Consider the following 18,597-nt stretch of genomic DNA (forward strand, 5'->3'; position numbering starts at 1 on the left):
GAGAGAGAGAGAGAGAGATTGGGAGAATGTAAGAGAGAATAAGAGCTTTTTTTCTCTGAAGAAGGTCATGCTGGCCTCTCAAAGCACACGTTTACATCAGTTTGGCCTCAGTTCCTGTTAACGTTCGCAGACAGCCTAAAGAACACAAGCCTGAAATGTCTATTTACACGTCTGATGGTTTAAATCGTGCAGTATGAAAATAAATCTGTGTATAACCTCCAGTTTGTATTGTGTTACAGAGGAGGTAATGCTGGCAGAGGAGAATAAAAATTCAGGGAGATCGCCGCTAGACGGTGAGTTCGCACACACTTTAAACACACCTACACTTCATCACACGTGGATCCACGATTATTACATGTTGCATAACGGCCACAGGGAAAACGCTCCGTTGTTTATCTGTGTGTGGAAACATGTCAAAACCTTGTTTCCGGTCAAGTTTAACCACAACCCGTACTGTAAATCATTGTGCAAGCTGCAGGTAACCATAGCAACAACACTAATGCTTGTTTTTACCGGTTCAACCTCTTTCCGATATGTACCTCGTTACGTGAACATGTTGGCAATTCAACACGTCAGTCTCATGAGTCAGTTTTACGTAAAAAAAAAATTTTTAATCGCAGCAGGAATACGCCCGAGATGCTTCACGTCGCATTCAACTATATTATTTATCACCTAATTATCACCTCTTGTGCACAAAAGGAAATGAAATCAGTCAGCTTAAAACAGGAAGTATTGTGAATGAGTGTTTTAAGGTGATGAGGAGAGCAAAGATAAAATAGAAGAAAAACATGTTTAAACACAATCAGCAGTCTCCCCCCCCCCCTTTTTTTTCATTGAAATGCTGCAAATCTCTCCACGTACAGCATGAGAATAAATTATTTTCGCAAATAAAATAGGCGGTAAAGTCAAATTAAAGTTATAAGCCAAACTAATGACTGATGAGTGAGGAGCGGGGAAGAGAGTTGATTACTTGTTAGGTCAGGGAAACTTTTCATCTCATATCTGTCCTTCAGCAATGACCCTGCTCTCACCTCCATGAGAGCTCTGAATAAACAGGCATTTACGCAACCGATACCTACGTCTGAACGATGAAAAGCCGTCATTGCATCATGGCACCGGCAATGTTACATCCTTGACCTGAGGGTTAATCTGACCACAAGCGCCGCCTCTCTTTGCTCTCTTGGTGTGCCCATACGAGTAGGCTGCAAAATTGTGATGGTGAATCTAATTGCGAATGAACTGAGTTCGACATTATCGTTATTTTAAATGTAGATACGTTAAAAAAAGAGGAGGACCCAAACGTAGATAGTCTGGTTAAGAAACACAGGCATAAACATACAGGTAACACAGGAAAGGGGCGGGAAAGAGACGATGGCAGGAAGGGGAGAGTCACAACAAGGCACATGAGGATGAATTCTACAAAATGAACAGGAAATAACTGAAACAAAAACTCAAACCATAACAGAAAGGTATAATAACTCTGCCTACAAAATCTAAGACGACCCTGTAGTTCATTATATTATTTTTCCACTTGAAATGTATTGAAATTCAGTTGTTGTGGAACATTTACAGTGCTAAAGAGAGCGAGTAAGAAGACCGGTGCACGGAGAGGAGCGCCAGGGGACGAGAAGTTTACAGACACGTCTACAGCCAGTGAGTGAAGCGCTTCACCATCTCTGTTCTGTCCTCACCCTCCTGCCCCGTCACGTTTCCACTTGAACCTGTGATTCTCCATCCGTCTCTCTCAGGTATGTCACGATCGAGGATGAACTTCCGCAGTGGCCGGCGCGGCCCCGCTGCCTACCTGAGGCGTAAAGAGCGCATGCTTCGCATCTCCATCCGCCGGATGGTGAAGACGGACACTTTCTACCTGATGGTGCTCAGTCTGGTGGCTCTCAACACCATCTGTGTGGCCATCGTCCACCACAACCAGCCCGACTGGCTGACCATCTTCCTCTGTAGGTTTTTACATCTCATTCTCGATTTACTACTTCTGTGTCATGTCTGCCTCCGTCTCCTCTGATTGAATTGCCGTTTTTGTTTCCTCATCTCTAGACTATGCAGAATTTGTTTTCCTGGGGCTGTTTTTGGCTGAGATGTTTTTGAAAATGTATGGTCTGGGTTTCCGGCTCTACTTCCATTCATCTTTCAACTGCTTTGACTGCGGGGTGAGGTCCTTCATCTCTCATTCTGACTCCATATTGCACTAGAGAAAGAAAAACTGACTCAAAGCAATTCTGTTTTATATCACTGAGGAAAAAAGTCGATTTCTGGTGTGGAAGCCAATAAATCAGGAAGTAAACCAGTCTCACGAATGTATTAAGCACACGCGAACACCAGCCTGTAGCCACCACTTTCATAAATACAATACGTATAATATCGGGGGGAAATTAACAATAAAAATTGAGGGGAGAGCATTTTACATTGTACATGTACACAGTGATAACATCAATTAATTACACTCATAAAGACTACATTTTAGTTAATTAAAGACCAATTTTAGTTTCAGAGTTACAGAGTTATTGAAGTTGCTGAATCAAACCTCCTGGTTGAGCCTTGAGAAGTCAATCTGTAGTGAGCGTGGACGACAGAGGGTTAGGATTAAGGATCAGCTGATGTGTTGGGTTTTTTTTTCTGTTAATCAGTAATCAAACAGACCGGTAACCAATATTTGGAACCAATGTACTTGTGCAGTAAAAATGGAAATCTTAGGGTCAAAATTTGGAATAGCCAGTGATGGAATGGAATGACATAGAATATACTTAAATAATGCACTTAAGTGTAATTTTAAGGTACTTGTACTTAACTTATTTCCATTTTTTGCTACTTTATACTGCCACTCTACTGCATTTTAGAGGCAAATAATATACTTTTTACTCCACTACATTTATTTGTTGAAGCTGCTGTAAGCGTTGCCGCTTGCGTGCATTGTGAAATTAATTTATTTTCCTGGCAATCAAACGAAAAAAAAACCATCAGATTAATATTTCTAATAATCTGTATGATTTGTGTTAGGATCAAATAATCTTTTCTGCTGTTCGACATGTTCTGCAGGTCATCGTCGGCAGCATCTTCGAGGTGGTTTGGGGCTTCTTCAGGCCGGGCATGTCGTTTGGCATCAGTGTGCTGAGGGCGCTGAGACTTCTGAGAATTTTCAAGATCACCAAGTAAGTGGGACAACGAGACCATTCGCATGAAAAACAACGCGTTCTGGCTAATTTAGGGGCCTAGTTTGGAGCATATTTTTTCTGTGTATATTTTTACAGAGCTGTGTTCAAAAAGACAAACAGCGTGTGATTTCTCTCTGTCAGATACTGGGCCTCTCTCAGGAACCTGGTTGTGTCCCTCATGAGCTCCATGAAGTCCATCATCAGCCTGCTGTTCCTTCTCTTTCTCTTCATCGTGGTGTTTGCTCTGCTGGGGATGCAGCTGTTTGGAGGGAGGTGAGCGACATCCTCACAGTTACCGAGGGCCAGTTTTCTCCTTGGTTCACATTTTAACCTCGCCATCTGACCGTGCCGAAGTTTTGACACGGCTTCTACGGCCCGCAAACCGATCAGCAGTTTTTCTCTCAATGGCGTCTATGATGAAGAGGAGAGGAAATTACATGCCTGGATGAAAATAGCTCCGCATCCTCCTCCTCCTCTTCCTTCCTCCTCCTATTCTTTCCTTGGTCATATCTGACCCTGCTTTCTATCTTCCTTCCCTCTAGGTTCATCTTTGAAGATTACACTCCCACCAACTTTGACACATTTCCAGCTGCCATCATGACAGTGTTTCAGGTTTGGCTCCCACAGATCCCTCCCTCCCTCCCTCCCCCCTCCCCGTTCTGCTTGCTCTCCATGACACATTGCACCCTGGGATATTTCTCACCCCAGGCGCAGATTAAACAACTCTGCTCGCTCGCTCTCCACCCCCCTGCCTCCGCTATCATCCCACACATCCATGCACACATATGCGCGCATGAATATCAAGACGAGTGAAACGTGAACGAATGCACATCGGATCGGCTACAAAAACCAACCGCACAGTGAAAGGCTGTTTTGATCTGCACACGTAGTAATTACTGATCTTGCTGTCACTTTTAATACCATATCATAAACTGGTGTTGCAGACAAATGATAATACATCTCCCGATTAATGTATTTTAAGGCCAGTGTTCTCTTGAATCGCACACGAGCAATGTAATTATTCGTGCTTTGTATTCTGTGCGTTTGCCTCCAGATTCTGACGGGCGAGGACTGGAACGAGGTGATGTATAACGGGATCCGCTCGCAGGGTGGAGTCCAGTATGGCATGTGGTCATCGATCTACTTCATAGTGCTCACCTTGTTTGGAAACTGTATCCTTACTGACTCTTCAAAAGCGTTCTGGAGGCTCTGATATATTGTTTAAAGCTGTACATGATCAGTGGTGGAAGTATTCAGATCTTTTACTTGAGTGAAAGTGGAATGAACACCGTGTGAGAATACTTCAGCACGGATAAAAGTCATGAAAAGTCATTTTATTGCAGAAATAGCAGCAGAATAACCTCTTTCAGAATAATATAATTTTCTTGGATTATTGTTTATTGTTTCTTGGTGCTCGAGATAATTGCATGAGCATCAATGACGATTGTTTGTCTAGAGCATACGCCCAAAATGTTTTCTAGCCTCTGCGTCTACTTCCTGGTTGTGCGGCCCATTAAACAGACTGGCCCATAGACTTTGCATTATGATGACATCACACATTTTTCTCAGTTTTGAGGGAAGTCTTATCAATATGAAAACTTCCATGGATCAACAAGAGTCATAATCGACCTGGTACAGTTCTTGATATCCTGTCAACAGTTTTATACCTATCTCTTTTATATTGGCGTTCTATGGGGGAAAGGCTGTTTGGGCTACGGGGGAGTTTTTCACTGCAATACCGCGGGTGGCCACCGTGCCAGATTGGCAGCAAGGCTTAGAGACGGCCTCCAGAGAATTTTTTTTCAGCCCAGTTAGTGTTTCCTTTGAGAAAAAAAACCAAAAACTGGCAGCTAGAGATGGCAGCTACAGGCATCGTGTAGATGTGACAACCAGAGTTCTGGTTGTGTTCAGTCTTCCACGACTTAAAATACATTAGTAAATACCCCACTTGTGAATTTTAAAGCGATTTGGTTGCAAACAAGTGACTTGATGAGCTGACAGAAGTTGCGAGGACGTTACAGGCAGACTAAAGTCACAAAAACTATTCTGGTAGGACATTCACATCTGAAACCTTTGAAGAGAAACTATGATGTTATTGATGCTCAGGTAACATGATGACCATTGAGCCATCTGTATTCGCTGATGAAGACCATGACCATGTGTCCTAAGATCCCAACCAATGAATTTTTCCGTCTTGTATATTTTAATCTATAGTAAAATGCGCTTAGTGTTGGTGACGTTTAAGTCTTCCAACTGCGATGTAGTTTATTTGAAACCTTACGTTATCTTTTTACTTTTGGTGTTTGCAATTACAGTTCACACAGAAATCATAAAAGCGACTTTCGCTTATGAAGATTATCCTGCTGAGCGACACATGTAAGTATCATAAACTTGTGTTCGCCACAGAGCTTGATTTCTGCGATCATCCAAAACCCAATCCTATGGGCTTTTTGTCGAGGGAACCGGTTCCAGGACCAGCTCATAAACAGTGATTGACAGATGGTTCGTCCAACTGACTGCCAAGTATTTTTTGAAAGTGCCTGCCCTTTTCTAAACAGTTTCGAAAGGACAACGTCCCAGATGGTATGATAAACCATCTGGTGAGTCAGGTTAGATGAATTTAACGTTCTTGTTAAATACTTAGTGTCGGGAAGTTAAATTCATAACGTCCCATTATATTTTTTCTACAGTCATTACAGGTTTTACTGAAACTGAAAGGAGTAGTTTGGCTTCTTGGAGAGAGTTCTGTAAGAAGATTGATACTATTCTCATGTCTGTGAGGTAAACGTAAAGCTAACATCAGCATGAGACCATGGGATGTGAGAAAACAGAGATTATATTTACATGATTCTGTCAAATCTGTTTCAGTCTCATTAAGAAAAGGGCGAGGAGGGCACCAAACATCAATAGGTTCCCAAAGTTTGGTTTTGTTCTTAACTGCTTTCCTGACAGACACACTGCTGAATGTCTTCTTGGCCATCGCTGTGGATAATCTGGCCAACGCACAGGAACTGACAAAGGTTTGCACTGTTTCCATAAAATATCTGTATTTACAGCGCACACCTTCAGTCACCTACGTTACAAGTGTCGTATTCAACCTAGTTATATGCAAAGACATTCTGTTAATGATCCTTGCCTTTAGTCATTGTTTGTCTACCAGTTATTTTTGTCTTGTAAAGCATCGCCTAACTTATTTGTTTTGAAAAGTGCCCTACAAGAAAGTTTATCATTATCAATTAATCATTTTGTCTTCGTCAGGATGAAGAGGAGGAAGAGGAGTTCTTCAACCAGAGATACGCCAGAGGCAGAGACGGCCTGATATCTGAGTACGTCATTCTTAACAAAATTGCATTTTTTTTTTTAGACAAGACACCCAGAGCATTCACAGCTCTTAAGTAGCTCTTAGTCGGGAGTGTTTGCCTGTGTCTACGATCAGAACTCCTCACGTCAGATTGGCCCCTCAAAAAAATTTGTAACGATTCTTCAAATTTGTTTGTTTTTCAGCAGCAAATCAAACTAAGATTCACTTAAGAGACAGTGTGGGTGCCGCGGGACAACTGGTAGTAGTTCTGAATTTGATCGTCTTGCTGCTTCTGTTAAAGGTTTAAAAGTCAATTTATGAATAAATCCACAATGTAACTGGTTGTGGACTCTCTGAGTACAAGCTCAGTTGCATGGTGAATGCAAAGTTAGCGAAGGCATGTTTAAAGCACCGACGACATGTTGATTGAACGTGCCTGATTTCGAAGCATGAACCCTGACAGACTGAGACTCTTCCTATAATTATCTCGGCCTGTCATTGGTATAATGGGAAGCCTCTTTTTGTTAACAAGAGTAATCCATCGCTCATTTCCTGCTCCTTCCGATGACCTGGTGGCTTTCGCACAGGCCTAATGATCCAGTAAGTCAGGAGGAGGATTTTTGGGAACAGCGGGAAGTCTCAACGTGTCACTCTACGGGGAGAAGGCACATTTTAGAGAGGTGTCACATTTTGACCAAGATTCCCGACTTAGAATGACTCTGATCATCATGCCAGTGTGACAATGGAGTTATTGTAGGCGCCATTAAGCTTCTGTAGTACGTGACACATCAGATTGACCGATTTCCAAATGGGCTCTGGCTCAAGAGTACTTGAGGAAGCTGCTGGGACACATCAAGTGTCTCATTCAGAGCAGTGGCCTGGCTCAGTTTCACCAGTAACTGCAATTTTTTAATTTATTTCCAAGACTAGCTTGATTTTACAAAACATTTAATGTGATTAAAGATTGAAACATGTATTTTTCCTGCTCATGTGCTGGACCTTTATTTATAGTTAATGTATGGGTTATTTCGCTTACATTTTTGTTTTCAATTCAGTTTAGTTTTAGTTTAGTTTTTTCCAGAGGGGATTTGCTCATTTCATCATAATTTTTGTGGAGTAAAGGTGAAAATGAGTAAAAATGTAAAGAGAAAAAAACCCCACATCAATGACAGATAACACTGAACACTGAATGTATCATTTGTCTGTTACATATTTGAATGTTGTACGTGTTGCAGCAACCAAGATGCCGATTTTGACGTGTACTACAATGTTTCTGCTGCTTCCATCACGTTGTCTTGTTTCTATGCCTGTTATGTGACACTGAACAAAATGTAACTTTAGCTGTGGAATCAAGTTGAACCCTGAAATTACGAATAATATTTTATGTTAACAGCCGTAAGTGAGGGGCTTCCTTGTGCTAAATGCTAAAACCACCTTCGCACATTTTGTTCTGTGTCACAACAAATGTTCTGTGTATGTTGTAAAACACTAATGTCTTGTTTTCAAATAATCACTCATTGATTACATGGACACCAAAAGAGTCCGAACACCAGTAAGTATATTTGTATGCATCTCTGTCTCACAGAATTTCTCCCTTGAGTTTTCCTGCTCAATTATTGAGATTATTTTCTCGATGTTAAACTATGTTTGCACCTAAAATCCTGCACCTTACCTTTTTTTATTTTTTTTGTCATGGTGGTTTTTCTTTTGATCCGTCTTTTACCTCTCAGGTATCCTAATTTTTTTTCAGTTCTTTGATGTATTTGTTATTTTTGTAGCTTGTAGTATTTTTGCACATTTTTATCATGAGAATTTTTTGCTTGTTGTTAATAGTCAACTAACATTGTAAATTAACGAAAAAAGGTTTGTCCTTTTCTTGCAAGTTTTATTTAATTTGTTTGAATATGTTTTAAATAACTGGTATGCTAAATGGGCACAAGCCTTGATGTTTTTATGTCACCAGTTCCTTAAATCTGGGCCTGTTGCTGTTCTGTACTGATGTGAAATATATTGTGGTCCTTAGTGGGAGGAGAAGACCCTACCTCTACAGGAAGCGAGCCATCCACCGGGGCCGACCGACCTTCCCAGACGAAGCCGAGGGTCCAGCAGGGGCAGCAGATGAACCGCCTATCAGTCACACCAAGGCCTTCTCCAACCGCCGTGAGAGGAGGAGAAAGGTCAACATGTCGGTGTGGGAGCAGAGAGCCAACCAGCTACGCAAACGACGCCAGATGGCGAGCAGAGAGGAGCTGTTTGCCAGCCCTACGGAGGACACCGCAGAAACTCCAACCACCACCCACCATGCCACCACTCTCTCCCCAGAGGCCAGCCCAGCTCACCTGCCTGAATCTCCCATGTCTGTGGGGATGCCCCTCCCCGAGCCACCGATGTCCATCTCCATCCCCATCCCCGAGCCTCCTGACGCTGAGCCTCTGGTCAACCTGAGCGAGGAGAAAACAGGAGGAGCCAACCACAGGAACACAGGCGGCGGCAGGCACAGGATGGCCCGCAAGTTCAGACCCAGTCAGGGGCCAGAGGAAGGGGCGCGACACAGACGGCACCGCCACCGCGAAGCTCGTCCTGAAGCCAAGAGTCTGGACATTGCCCAGGCACCGCATGAGGTGCCGCTAGTCAGACGCTCGCTCAGCCAGGAGAGGAAGATACTGGACGAGAGAGAGGAAAAGGAAGACAGAGAGGAGAGGGAGAAAACAGAGGGAGAAGGAGGATCAGTCCAAGATGATGGAACATGCATCGTCAACCCGTATGCAGAAGTGGGAGAAGATTACCGGAGGTAAGGCTGTTCTCATGTTCCCCTGAATGAAGGGACTTCCAAAGAAATGTCCCTGTATTTTGTCATCGTTGTATGCAATTATCTGAAATGTGAGTGGATATTTTTGAGTCAGAATGGCACTTTGTCATCTCTCTCTTTTATTCTTACAATGGGGAGATTCACATGTTAAAAATCCATCTCAAAACATTATCCACATGCCCACATGTGCATTTAGAAAGGTCTTAGCTGCTGTAATCACTCTACCTGTCCATCGTGGATGAAAGGAGATCTTTCGATGAAGTTCGTCGACCTTTCATGCAAGATGTCACCACAGTCCAGGTTAAACAAGTCAACTGTGTATATTCCATAGTTAGACGATTGTCTTTTTAGTCTTTCTTCTGTCCTTGGATGATGTTAGTAACACAAAAAAAGGTATTAATACTAAAAGGGAGTTTGACTTTCAGAGATATCGACTTGTTTCGTCTTACTGCTGAGGCCATGTATTGCTCCACTTTAATTTTCATCTATTGCACAGAAGGCGGAGTGTGGATTTTGTCCCACAGCTCTTCTATTAGAAATGTATTAGTGCTGAATCAGTGGTGGTTTTGCCCTCAGTAGGCCACATGTCTGGCCATATACCGAGCAACATGCTCAAACCCAAACTCAACATGAAGATATTTAGGGCAAAATAAATTCAGTGTGCTATTTGTGAAAATCAGGCCCTCTGAACAATCAGGACCCTTTTATTGTTCAATGGACTATTGGGATCCCCGCAAGTTAAATGAACCAAAGCTTAACCCGCACAGTTCTTCACCCTCAATGATCTTTTTTCCCCCTTTTCAGAGCTGGTGGCGACATTCCCGACCCTCCTCAATGTGAGCAGCTGCTGGACTGTACCTGGTCCGAGCAGGGTGGGCACTCCGACCAGTACGACGGCCAAAACGTCCCAGTGGAAGCCGCCTTGGAGGCCACAGAGTCCACTGTGAGGGCCATCGAGTCTGAGAGCCGCCCGGTCTCCATCAAACGTAACAAGTCCAACCTGGAGGGCAGCGTGGCGATTGAAATGTCCGCACAACCGCTGCTGGAGCTCACACCCATGACAGGTAGCGCCGTGAACACTTCAAACTGCAGTCACACATCATCATAGAGTGGGATTTATCATCAGTATCACTCTGGATGACCTCGTGTAGGTGTTTCTGACATCTGATGAGAGTGCCACTCCTGTAGTCTTTTTCAGATGAATCCACCGGCACCGGCACCGGCACCGGCACGGTGACTCACGTTGTTCTTTATCTGTCATAACTGTTCCTGTACAGCTAAAACATTTTCTTCTCTTCTCTCACATCCCTGGCTGTCCCTATCTATTTGTCTTTTAGGGAACAGTAAAGAGTTGGAGGCATATAGCTCTGACCAGATAGACGATGAGACAGAGGAGGAGGAAGTTGCTCCCACTCCCCCCAAACGTGTTGCTCCAGACAGCATGTTCATCTTCAAGTCATCCAACCCGTAAGAGGCGATGAAATCTACCATAGCAGTAGCGTTATCTTTTTTTGGCTCTTTGTGCTAACGCCTTCCCCCTCGTCGATCTGCAGTATCAGGAGGATCTGCCACTATGTGGTCACTCTGCGCTACTTCGAGATGACCATCCTCCTCGTGATCGTGGCGAGCAGCATTGCGTTGGCTGCTGAGGACCCAGTGTGCACCAATTCAGACAGAAACAAGGTGAGATCAGAATACATCTCTCTTGTAAGTGTCCATATGATGGCACATTCACCAGAAACAAAAGGCTATAACTCAGAACCACAATATTAAAGGCCAGGAGAAGCTCGAAAAATACAATCACTGCTACAGGAAAAACTGTTAATAGCTGACCCAAGCAAGATGTGTCTGCAAGACGAGATGTGTTAATTAATTTAGAGCCTTGTCCCAACGTTGGAAACAAATTTGAGTTCCCTTGAAAGGTTCCTAGTTCCTGGGAAAGCTTTGGCCGATAGAAAAGCAGCTTTAGACACTTGATTTTGACAAGGAAATACTCACACACACAAAAAAATTCTGTTGAAATTAAGACTTTTCAGGAGGATTAACAGAGGAGGGATGCCTCGCTCACGACAGACAGACATGCAATAGATGGTGTGCGATAGAATAGACAAAAACACTTCTTAATGACAGTAATTAAGACAACAAAATTATGGATAGGTTGTGAACGTATCTGAAGAATATGAATCTGCGAGCTTCAGGTGTTCCCAAACAGACCGGAGCAGCACGGCCTCGTCTCCACCGCGGAGACTTGAAAAGAGGACAGACTACAAACAACACACAGGAGACAAAAGCTGAAGTGTGCACACACACAGAGGATGAAAGAGAGACAAGGACAACATGAACACAAGAGCATGAAGTGGGTGTGAATGTCAGACTGTCGCACACAAACGCCTTAAAGAAGCAGCTGATGTCTGAAGTGTCAACCGGTTTATTCAGCAGTCTTTAATTAGTGCAAGTGACACAAAGGGCTCACAATCAGACGCTGACATCACAGCCGAGCAACATGAAAGTGTTACACTGAGGAAAATGTTGTTAAAACAACAAGTATAGATTAGGTCCGTCTTTTACAGACATTTATCCTCGAGGCAGCTTTTCAGTCCCAAACGCTAAAAGAATGAACTCGACATGACTCCTTCTGGAATACCAATGATCAACATTTTAGCTTTCAGGTTTACTGTTTGATCTCGGGTTGACATAACACTCCGTCAGCAACAATGTGGCGTGACACATTTGGTTACACGCACACGCAAGGTGAGAATCGGCAGCTTTGCCTGGGAAAGAGAGAGCTGCGCAGTTTGTTTTTCACAGCTTTGCGCGACTCAGTATCACGCAAAGTGTCAAGAGTGACCAAATAAGCACAAACTAGAGGGAGAGAAAAATCCACAAAGCCACATTAGAAGATGTGACACACCATCTACGTGCCACGCTGCCAGTCATTTCCCATCTGAAGCCAACGATCCAAAAAAAACAACCTTATTTAGTCACTGTCCTGCTGTTGAAGGAAAGCAGGCAGACTTGAAAAGGAGCTTGAAAAACTTGTCTTTGCTGACATCCAGTGGCTTAAGTGCTCACCTGGCTGCAGTGACGTACAGGTGGACTCCTGGATGCTGTGACATCACTGGCTGGGTGTGGCTACAGGTGCACACTACCCGCAACACCCGAGAGTGATCCCGGGTGTGTTCAGAGGTGAGGCCAACTGTAAACTTTGAACCAGAGAGAGCAGCAATCACTGTTCTCATACTGATGTTAAATTGCTTTTTAAAGGGGCAGTCTGCTGACTTTGTAGGGACGTTCTAACAAAAGATGCCATCATGCATGAATGTATGGGAACTGTAGCATTGAGGAATTTGGGAGCCTGACTCATACTAGCGACTAAACGTCAGGATATCTTGGCGTGTGCTGTACGGATTTTAGCCATTCTTTTTAAATGTGTCTTTTCTAAGTAACTAAACCTCTGGAGTACCACCACCCAGAGCTTGTAACAGCACCAAACAGTACCCAATTAGCCAAATGATTCAAGGGGATCCAGAGGTAGACAGAGAGAATTTTTTAACCAGATGATCACTCTGACCGGATGGGTTTCAAGGAATTGTATGCACTCCTTTGAAGCCGTACCACTGTCCCAAATCCATACTAAGTCTAAGCAAGTGTGTTTTCACTAAAAGGAATGCTCAAACCAGACACCGTGGATCCAAAATATGGTCAATATTTAAGCGTGCCGTTGGGAGATATTGTGCCTCATTCACATGGATTCAGTCAGAGTGTGAATGGCAGATGGACAACACCTTCTGGACGACACGGGAAAAACAAACAAACAGTGGGACGGAATGGCAGCAAAGGCAAGACAAAACACGCATGCCGATTTGTTGCTATGGTGATGTCATATTGTTCATCAAACTAAAGAACTGGCACGCTCGACTCCAAAAGCCCTGAGCAACTTGTCACTGTGCCCTCCCAAAACACATTTTTGGCCATTGCAGTTACAACAAGATTTTAGACAAATGTCTAACGGGATAAAATGATGAAATTCTGACGTGTCGTGTCCATGTTTTCGGCCATTATTCAACGCCTTAACCCAGAAACAGCAACTTGACTGGTGCGTGGGAACAACCGCAATGCGTTAAGACTATTTTTTAATTAATAAATCGAGCAATAGCTTCTTTCTTTTTTTTTGTTGTTATCAACAAAGACCAAACACCCACCCATCCCCCGCCCACTTTGAAGTTATCTTACCAAGTATAGCGACAAAATGAATAACAGACAGAGTCCAGTGGTCTGTGATTAATGAAAGCGAAATTGATGTAAAAGATGGTTTCACATTAATGGAAAATGAAGCACAGAAGAAGGTCAAACGGACCCAGGTGTCGAGGAATTCAGCTGCCCGGTTTTTGTCAAGTGCTGCTTTTTGTCCCGTTGACAGGTATAAGAAATAGTTTCTCGTTGTCAACCATGTTTACTCGTTGTGTGAGGGATCCACGTCACATCCAGTCGTAGATTCTGTAACGGAGGACAGCAAAGAGGAAGGTCTCATCTTTCACGTCATGTACCAATCTGCTCACGTACGGCCAATGAAAAAGTGATTAATACATGTAAAATTGATTCAAAATGCACAGAGCCCCTTTAACAAATTAATCTTATGTGTCTTTTGTGTGTTTTAACTTTTTCAGGTCCTGCGTTATTTTGATTATGTCTTCACGGGAGTGTTCACCTTTGAAATGATCATCAAGGTGCGTAACTGAAGCAAATATTTTCTCCACCTTGACGCCCTCAAATCACACTTTTAAAAGAATTTGCCGTGCCCTCTGTGAACTGTTTTGTACTCAGTCTGTTCACTTCGTGCGTCCGCGTGGGCGTGTGTTTGTCCTCCAGATGATAGACCAGGGTCTCATTCTGCACGATGGCTCCTACTTCCGAGACATGTGGAACATCCTGGACTTCATTGTGGTGGTGGGAGCTCTGATTGCCTTCGCTCTAACGTGAGTCACTGTGTATTGGTGCCTGCCGATGACTAACGACTGAGTCACTGCAGCAAAAAATCGTTTATCGAGCATACAGTATTGTTATAAAAGACCTTCCCTCAAAGACACTTTATTGCGAAAAATATGCTTCATTGAGCTCAAAAGCTGCATTGATGGAGGGATGCATGCTCCTGTGCAGGGTGTAACTCAGCTGTGGTCCTAGAACAAGAGGGAAAAAGCGGGTTTCTGTGTATATTCCTGTCATGACTGACGCTAAAACGGCCTCTTCAGTATTTTCTTTCTGCTGTCGCACTCCTGTTGTACCGTAGAGGACTGTACTGTATGTTAATTTCTCTGTTGTGAATATGGCTGTGATCCTCGGAGCTGTGCTCACGTTGTATCTCTCTTTATGCCTTGATTTTTTTTCTCTGTTGTTCCTGTGGATTTTTTCACTGTTGGGGCTACCAGGAATGTGATGGGGTAAAAATTTCTGTCACACTAAATGTGAAAGTCGCCCATAAGCTTCTTGTGTCTTTCTTTTACTTTCATGTATGTGTTTTTGTTTTTGTTTTTTTATTCAGTGTGTTTTTTCATTTTTTCATACCAAACTACAGAGCCGGACATGTATCATAACATTTTTGATTATCAGGGGGCACTCATCAATGATCTACACCTTTGTTTTACCTGATTTGTTTCCTTACATTATATTTTTGCACAGTAATGAATAGAGATTTTTTTTTTCTAGTGATTTTTTTGTGAAGCCTCCTGTGTTTCCATGTGTGAAAACTAGTGAATTTCTTTTATGTATTCTTTTTTTAAAAGCAAAAAACATTCACTCAATTTCACACAAGAAAATTCAGTTATTTTTAATATATGTTGTTATAAATTGATATATATTGATAATAATAGTCAATGAATCTGTCAAATTAATACTTTTTTGTGTGTATCTTTGTAATTTATCTCTACGGCACACGCACAGCTCAAGCTTAGAAACAATATATTTAGTTAATGGAGGGCAGCGCTACACGAAAGATCAGCCTCTAACCTATAATATCGTTATAATTGTATTCTAATTTGATGCAGTAAGGTAATTTAAAGGTGCAACTTCATGATTTGAGCACCCCAAATTATAAATACAAGTGAATTTAATTCCAGTTTGTGCACCCAAACACAAATTATTAACATCTTCACCTGCTGTGACACCTGCTGGGCTCCGTACAAACACACTCAATGTGAATTCTGTGTCTCATTTTCTGTTCTTTTTTTAAATAGCACCTGCGTTGACATTTTCCTTTGACTGTGCTTTTTTTCACTGTTTTAAATGTGTCTTCACACCACTTGTCCGTGTACCTTTAGTTTGAGCGCACGATTACGATCCTAAGTGCCGCGTTTCAATGTCAACAGAAACAACAAAGGCCGAGACATCAAGACAATAAAGTCCCTCCGAGTTCTGAGAGTCCTGCGGCCTCTGAAAACCATCAAGAGGCTTCCTAAACTCAAGGTGCGATCTTTAACGCTTTCCAGCGTTTGTTTTTTTGGTTTTGGTTTTGGTGTTGCTTCACAGATCTCTGACAGACTGCGGCTCGCTTCGTCGGCCCACTTGTCTATTTTTCTCCGCAGGCTGTTTTCGACTGTGTGGTCACATCTCTGAAGAACGTCTTCAACATCCTCATTGTGTATCAGCTCTTTATGTTCATCTTCGCTGTCATCGCGGTGCAGCTCTTCAAGGGGAAGTTTTTCTACTGCACTGACAGCTCCATGAATACAGAGAAAGAATGCCAGTAAGTGGATATGTCTGAACCACGTCTTTTACTTAAAGCAACATTATGTAACTTTTTCCCTCTTAAAATAACAGCTTCAAAATCGCGTTGATGGTACAGTGTCTTTGTAAGAGGATGAATGGTCTCAGCCACTCCGCCCCCCTATCACTGTTTCTGCTGAGTGTAGCTCCACTGAGGGGGTAGGATCACAGCGATACATACATGCTTACTGCAACATGCAGGTTTTAAACATGTAACATTGTTGTGACATAATGACTTGTGAATTGTTAGATACATGGGATTTGTATGTACAGTGGTGTTGCATTCAGACACTGTGGGGGGCGCCAAATCACACAAAATGCCATTTTTCTATATTCACAGTGCTTTAATGTGTGAGTAGCAATAGCTCAGAAACACTCTGTTGGAAGTAAAAGTCGTGCTTTCAAAATGTTATTTTGTAAAACCAAATTAAAATCATCAAAGTCATCAAGTAAAGTTGAGTAAAGCTAATCATTATGCAGATTGGCCCAAATTCATTCATACATTAGATCATATTACTGGATTATAATTAATGATACATCAATGTTTAAATCGCTTAGATATTGGTGGTAAAGGTGGAGCTTATTTAAATTACTTTACATAGAATGCTGCTCGGTAGGCTTTGAATTCTAACCCTAACCCTTATCTTAACATATAATAATGCATAATTATCATTTATTTGTTGATTTTATTTTGTGTTCCCTATCCGAATCTGTGAAGTTGCTAGTAACTAAAGTTCTAAAGGAAATGTTTCGTTTCGTTTTCTTCTGCTTTATCCATGCGGGTCGCGGGTGATGTTACCGCTTTTATACCACCTTTTTTTTTTTTTCAAGGTGGAGCACTGGGGCCAAATCCAGTGACTCTATGGGCGAAGGCCAGGGTACTCCCTGGATGAGTTGCCAGCTCATCGCAGGGCCCTTACTGATGGCAGTGGCTGCCACAAAGGTGCCAACTGCACATCAGGAGCAGTGTTGGGGTTGGGGTTCAGCATCTTGCTCAAGGATGCTTCGGCTTGTAACTCAGTCCCGCCCTGGGGAGCCAGGGACTTAAACCAGCGACCTTCCGGTCACTAGTCCCACAGCTCTACCCACTGAGCTACAGCCGCCCAAAGGAAATGTAGTGCAGTAAAAAAAATAGTGTTTGCCCCTGAGATCTAGTGGAGAAACATAAATATGGGCAGACTTGTTGTGATTTTTCCCCTTTTTAAATGCTTTAATCTGTGCCGAGACGATGTCCATGTTAGTGTTGGTGATGTTTATCGGGAGGGACAATGTGTGTCACTGAGCGGTTTTACACAAAACTAAATGGTATTTTACCATCTTAAAGACAAACTGTCGTTTTTCTTGGCTTGCAAAATTATCGTTTAAATTTCATGGCACAGTGGACTGGACTTGGCTTCTCTACAGTGGCTCTGTTGAGTCAAATTGTCTGGGGAATCTGTGAAGAGAGGCGGCATCTTTAAATAAAATATCAGCATTTGGCGCCAGGGTATCAATAATGTATGGCAAGAGGAAGCGATGTGACATGCAGCCATATCGCTAATGTCTCGCCCCGAATTAACATGTAATCTTGATTGCTTAATCCACAAACACAACAGAAGAAAGGTTTTTGAAGAGAAGGTCTAGTAAAACCCCGGTTCAAATAACCTTGGCTAATAATGAAACCAAAACACTAAAATTGTATTAACTTAACACTAAATCTAACTATCCAAAAACAGGAGAGAAAAAGAAAAGAGAAAAATCTCCTACAACGACTCAATATCATTCATTTATGAGTAGATTTAACAAATGCAACCTCAGCACTTTCTGTGAAGAGAGAGCAATGGCACATCCTACACAAAAAGCAGCAGCTCCTTTATAGTCTTTATACACCCGCAGATGACCTGTGATTGTCTGCACATCCACCAGTTAATAGTATGAGTTACTCTAATATCTTTCCCTTCATTAAAACTGCTCATTTAGTCAGCGAATTAAGTGAGTCAATGACCTCTGGGCCGCTGTGTTCCCTGCAGAGGCTACTACATTGACTACACCAGAGACAAAAAGGAAGTGAAGAGAAGAGAGTGGCGGCGACACGAGTTTCACTATGACAACGTGTGCTGGGCCCTCCTCACACTCTTCACCGTCTCGACAGGGGAGGGATGGCCTCAGTAAGTTTGATTTACACTCAAGACAATGGACTTTTTGGCAGGATTATCATGTACAAGTGCACAATTTCCCCCTCCAGAAATGTAGTTTTACAGATAATAAATGTAAGTAATTTCAGCTTTGATTGCCTCAAAAAGATAAATGATCTCGGTTTCCTCTAATCTTTTCCTCCTGCTAGGGTGCTGCAGCACTCTACCGACGTCACAGAGGAAAACATGGGGCCGAGTCGAGGGAACCGGATGGAGATGTCCGTTTTCTACGTGGTCTACTTTGTGGTCTTCCCGTTCTTCTTCGTCAACATCTTCGTGGCTTTGATCATCATCACCTTCCAGGAGCAGGGCGACAAGATGATCCAGGAGTGCAGTCTGGAGAAGAACGAGGTGTGGATTTGGTGAAGCAGCGATGCATGAACA

The 18,597-nt window shown here is 42.7% G+C and overlaps 1 protein-coding gene across 5 annotated transcripts in view; it reads left to right on the forward strand.

The window, feature by feature from the left end:
* Positions 1-18,597, forward strand: part of cacna1eb (calcium channel, voltage-dependent, R type, alpha 1E subunit b) — a 64,976-nt gene that overhangs the window by 35,824 nt on the left and 10,555 nt on the right. For 4 of the 5 annotated variants that reach the window (XM_030402446.1, XM_030402444.1, XM_030402447.1 and 1 more), the window contains 21 exons: positions 240-293; positions 1,573-1,653; positions 1,749-1,958; positions 2,056-2,168; positions 3,055-3,167; positions 3,312-3,443; positions 3,713-3,782; positions 4,225-4,342; positions 6,123-6,190; positions 6,429-6,496; positions 8,495-9,262; positions 10,085-10,344; positions 10,618-10,747; positions 10,834-10,963; positions 13,948-14,007; positions 14,150-14,256; positions 14,707-14,718; positions 15,643-15,739; positions 15,859-16,019; positions 18,049-18,186; positions 18,363-18,564. In XM_030402446.1, coding sequence (XP_030258306.1) covers positions 240-293; positions 1,573-1,653; positions 1,749-1,958; positions 2,056-2,168; positions 3,055-3,167; positions 3,312-3,443; positions 3,713-3,782; positions 4,225-4,342; positions 6,123-6,190; positions 6,429-6,496; positions 8,495-9,262; positions 10,085-10,344; positions 10,618-10,747; positions 10,834-10,963; positions 13,948-14,007; positions 14,150-14,256; positions 14,707-14,718; positions 15,643-15,739; positions 15,859-16,019; positions 18,049-18,186; positions 18,363-18,564 — 3,092 coding nt within the window. The remainder of the gene's footprint in view (positions 1-239; positions 294-1,572; positions 1,654-1,748; positions 1,959-2,055; positions 2,169-3,054; positions 3,168-3,311; positions 3,444-3,712; positions 3,783-4,224; positions 4,343-6,122; positions 6,191-6,428; positions 6,497-8,494; positions 9,263-10,084; positions 10,345-10,617; positions 10,748-10,833; positions 10,964-13,947; positions 14,008-14,149; positions 14,257-14,706; positions 14,719-15,642; positions 15,740-15,858; positions 16,020-18,048; positions 18,187-18,362; positions 18,565-18,597) is intronic. The other variant, XM_030402445.1, reaches the window with a different exon arrangement.

The sequence above is a fragment of the Sparus aurata genome, chromosome 21 (assembly GCF_900880675.1).
Source record: "Sparus aurata chromosome 21, fSpaAur1.1, whole genome shotgun sequence".
In the NCBI taxonomy this organism is placed as follows: domain Eukaryota; kingdom Metazoa; phylum Chordata; class Actinopteri; order Spariformes; family Sparidae; genus Sparus; species Sparus aurata.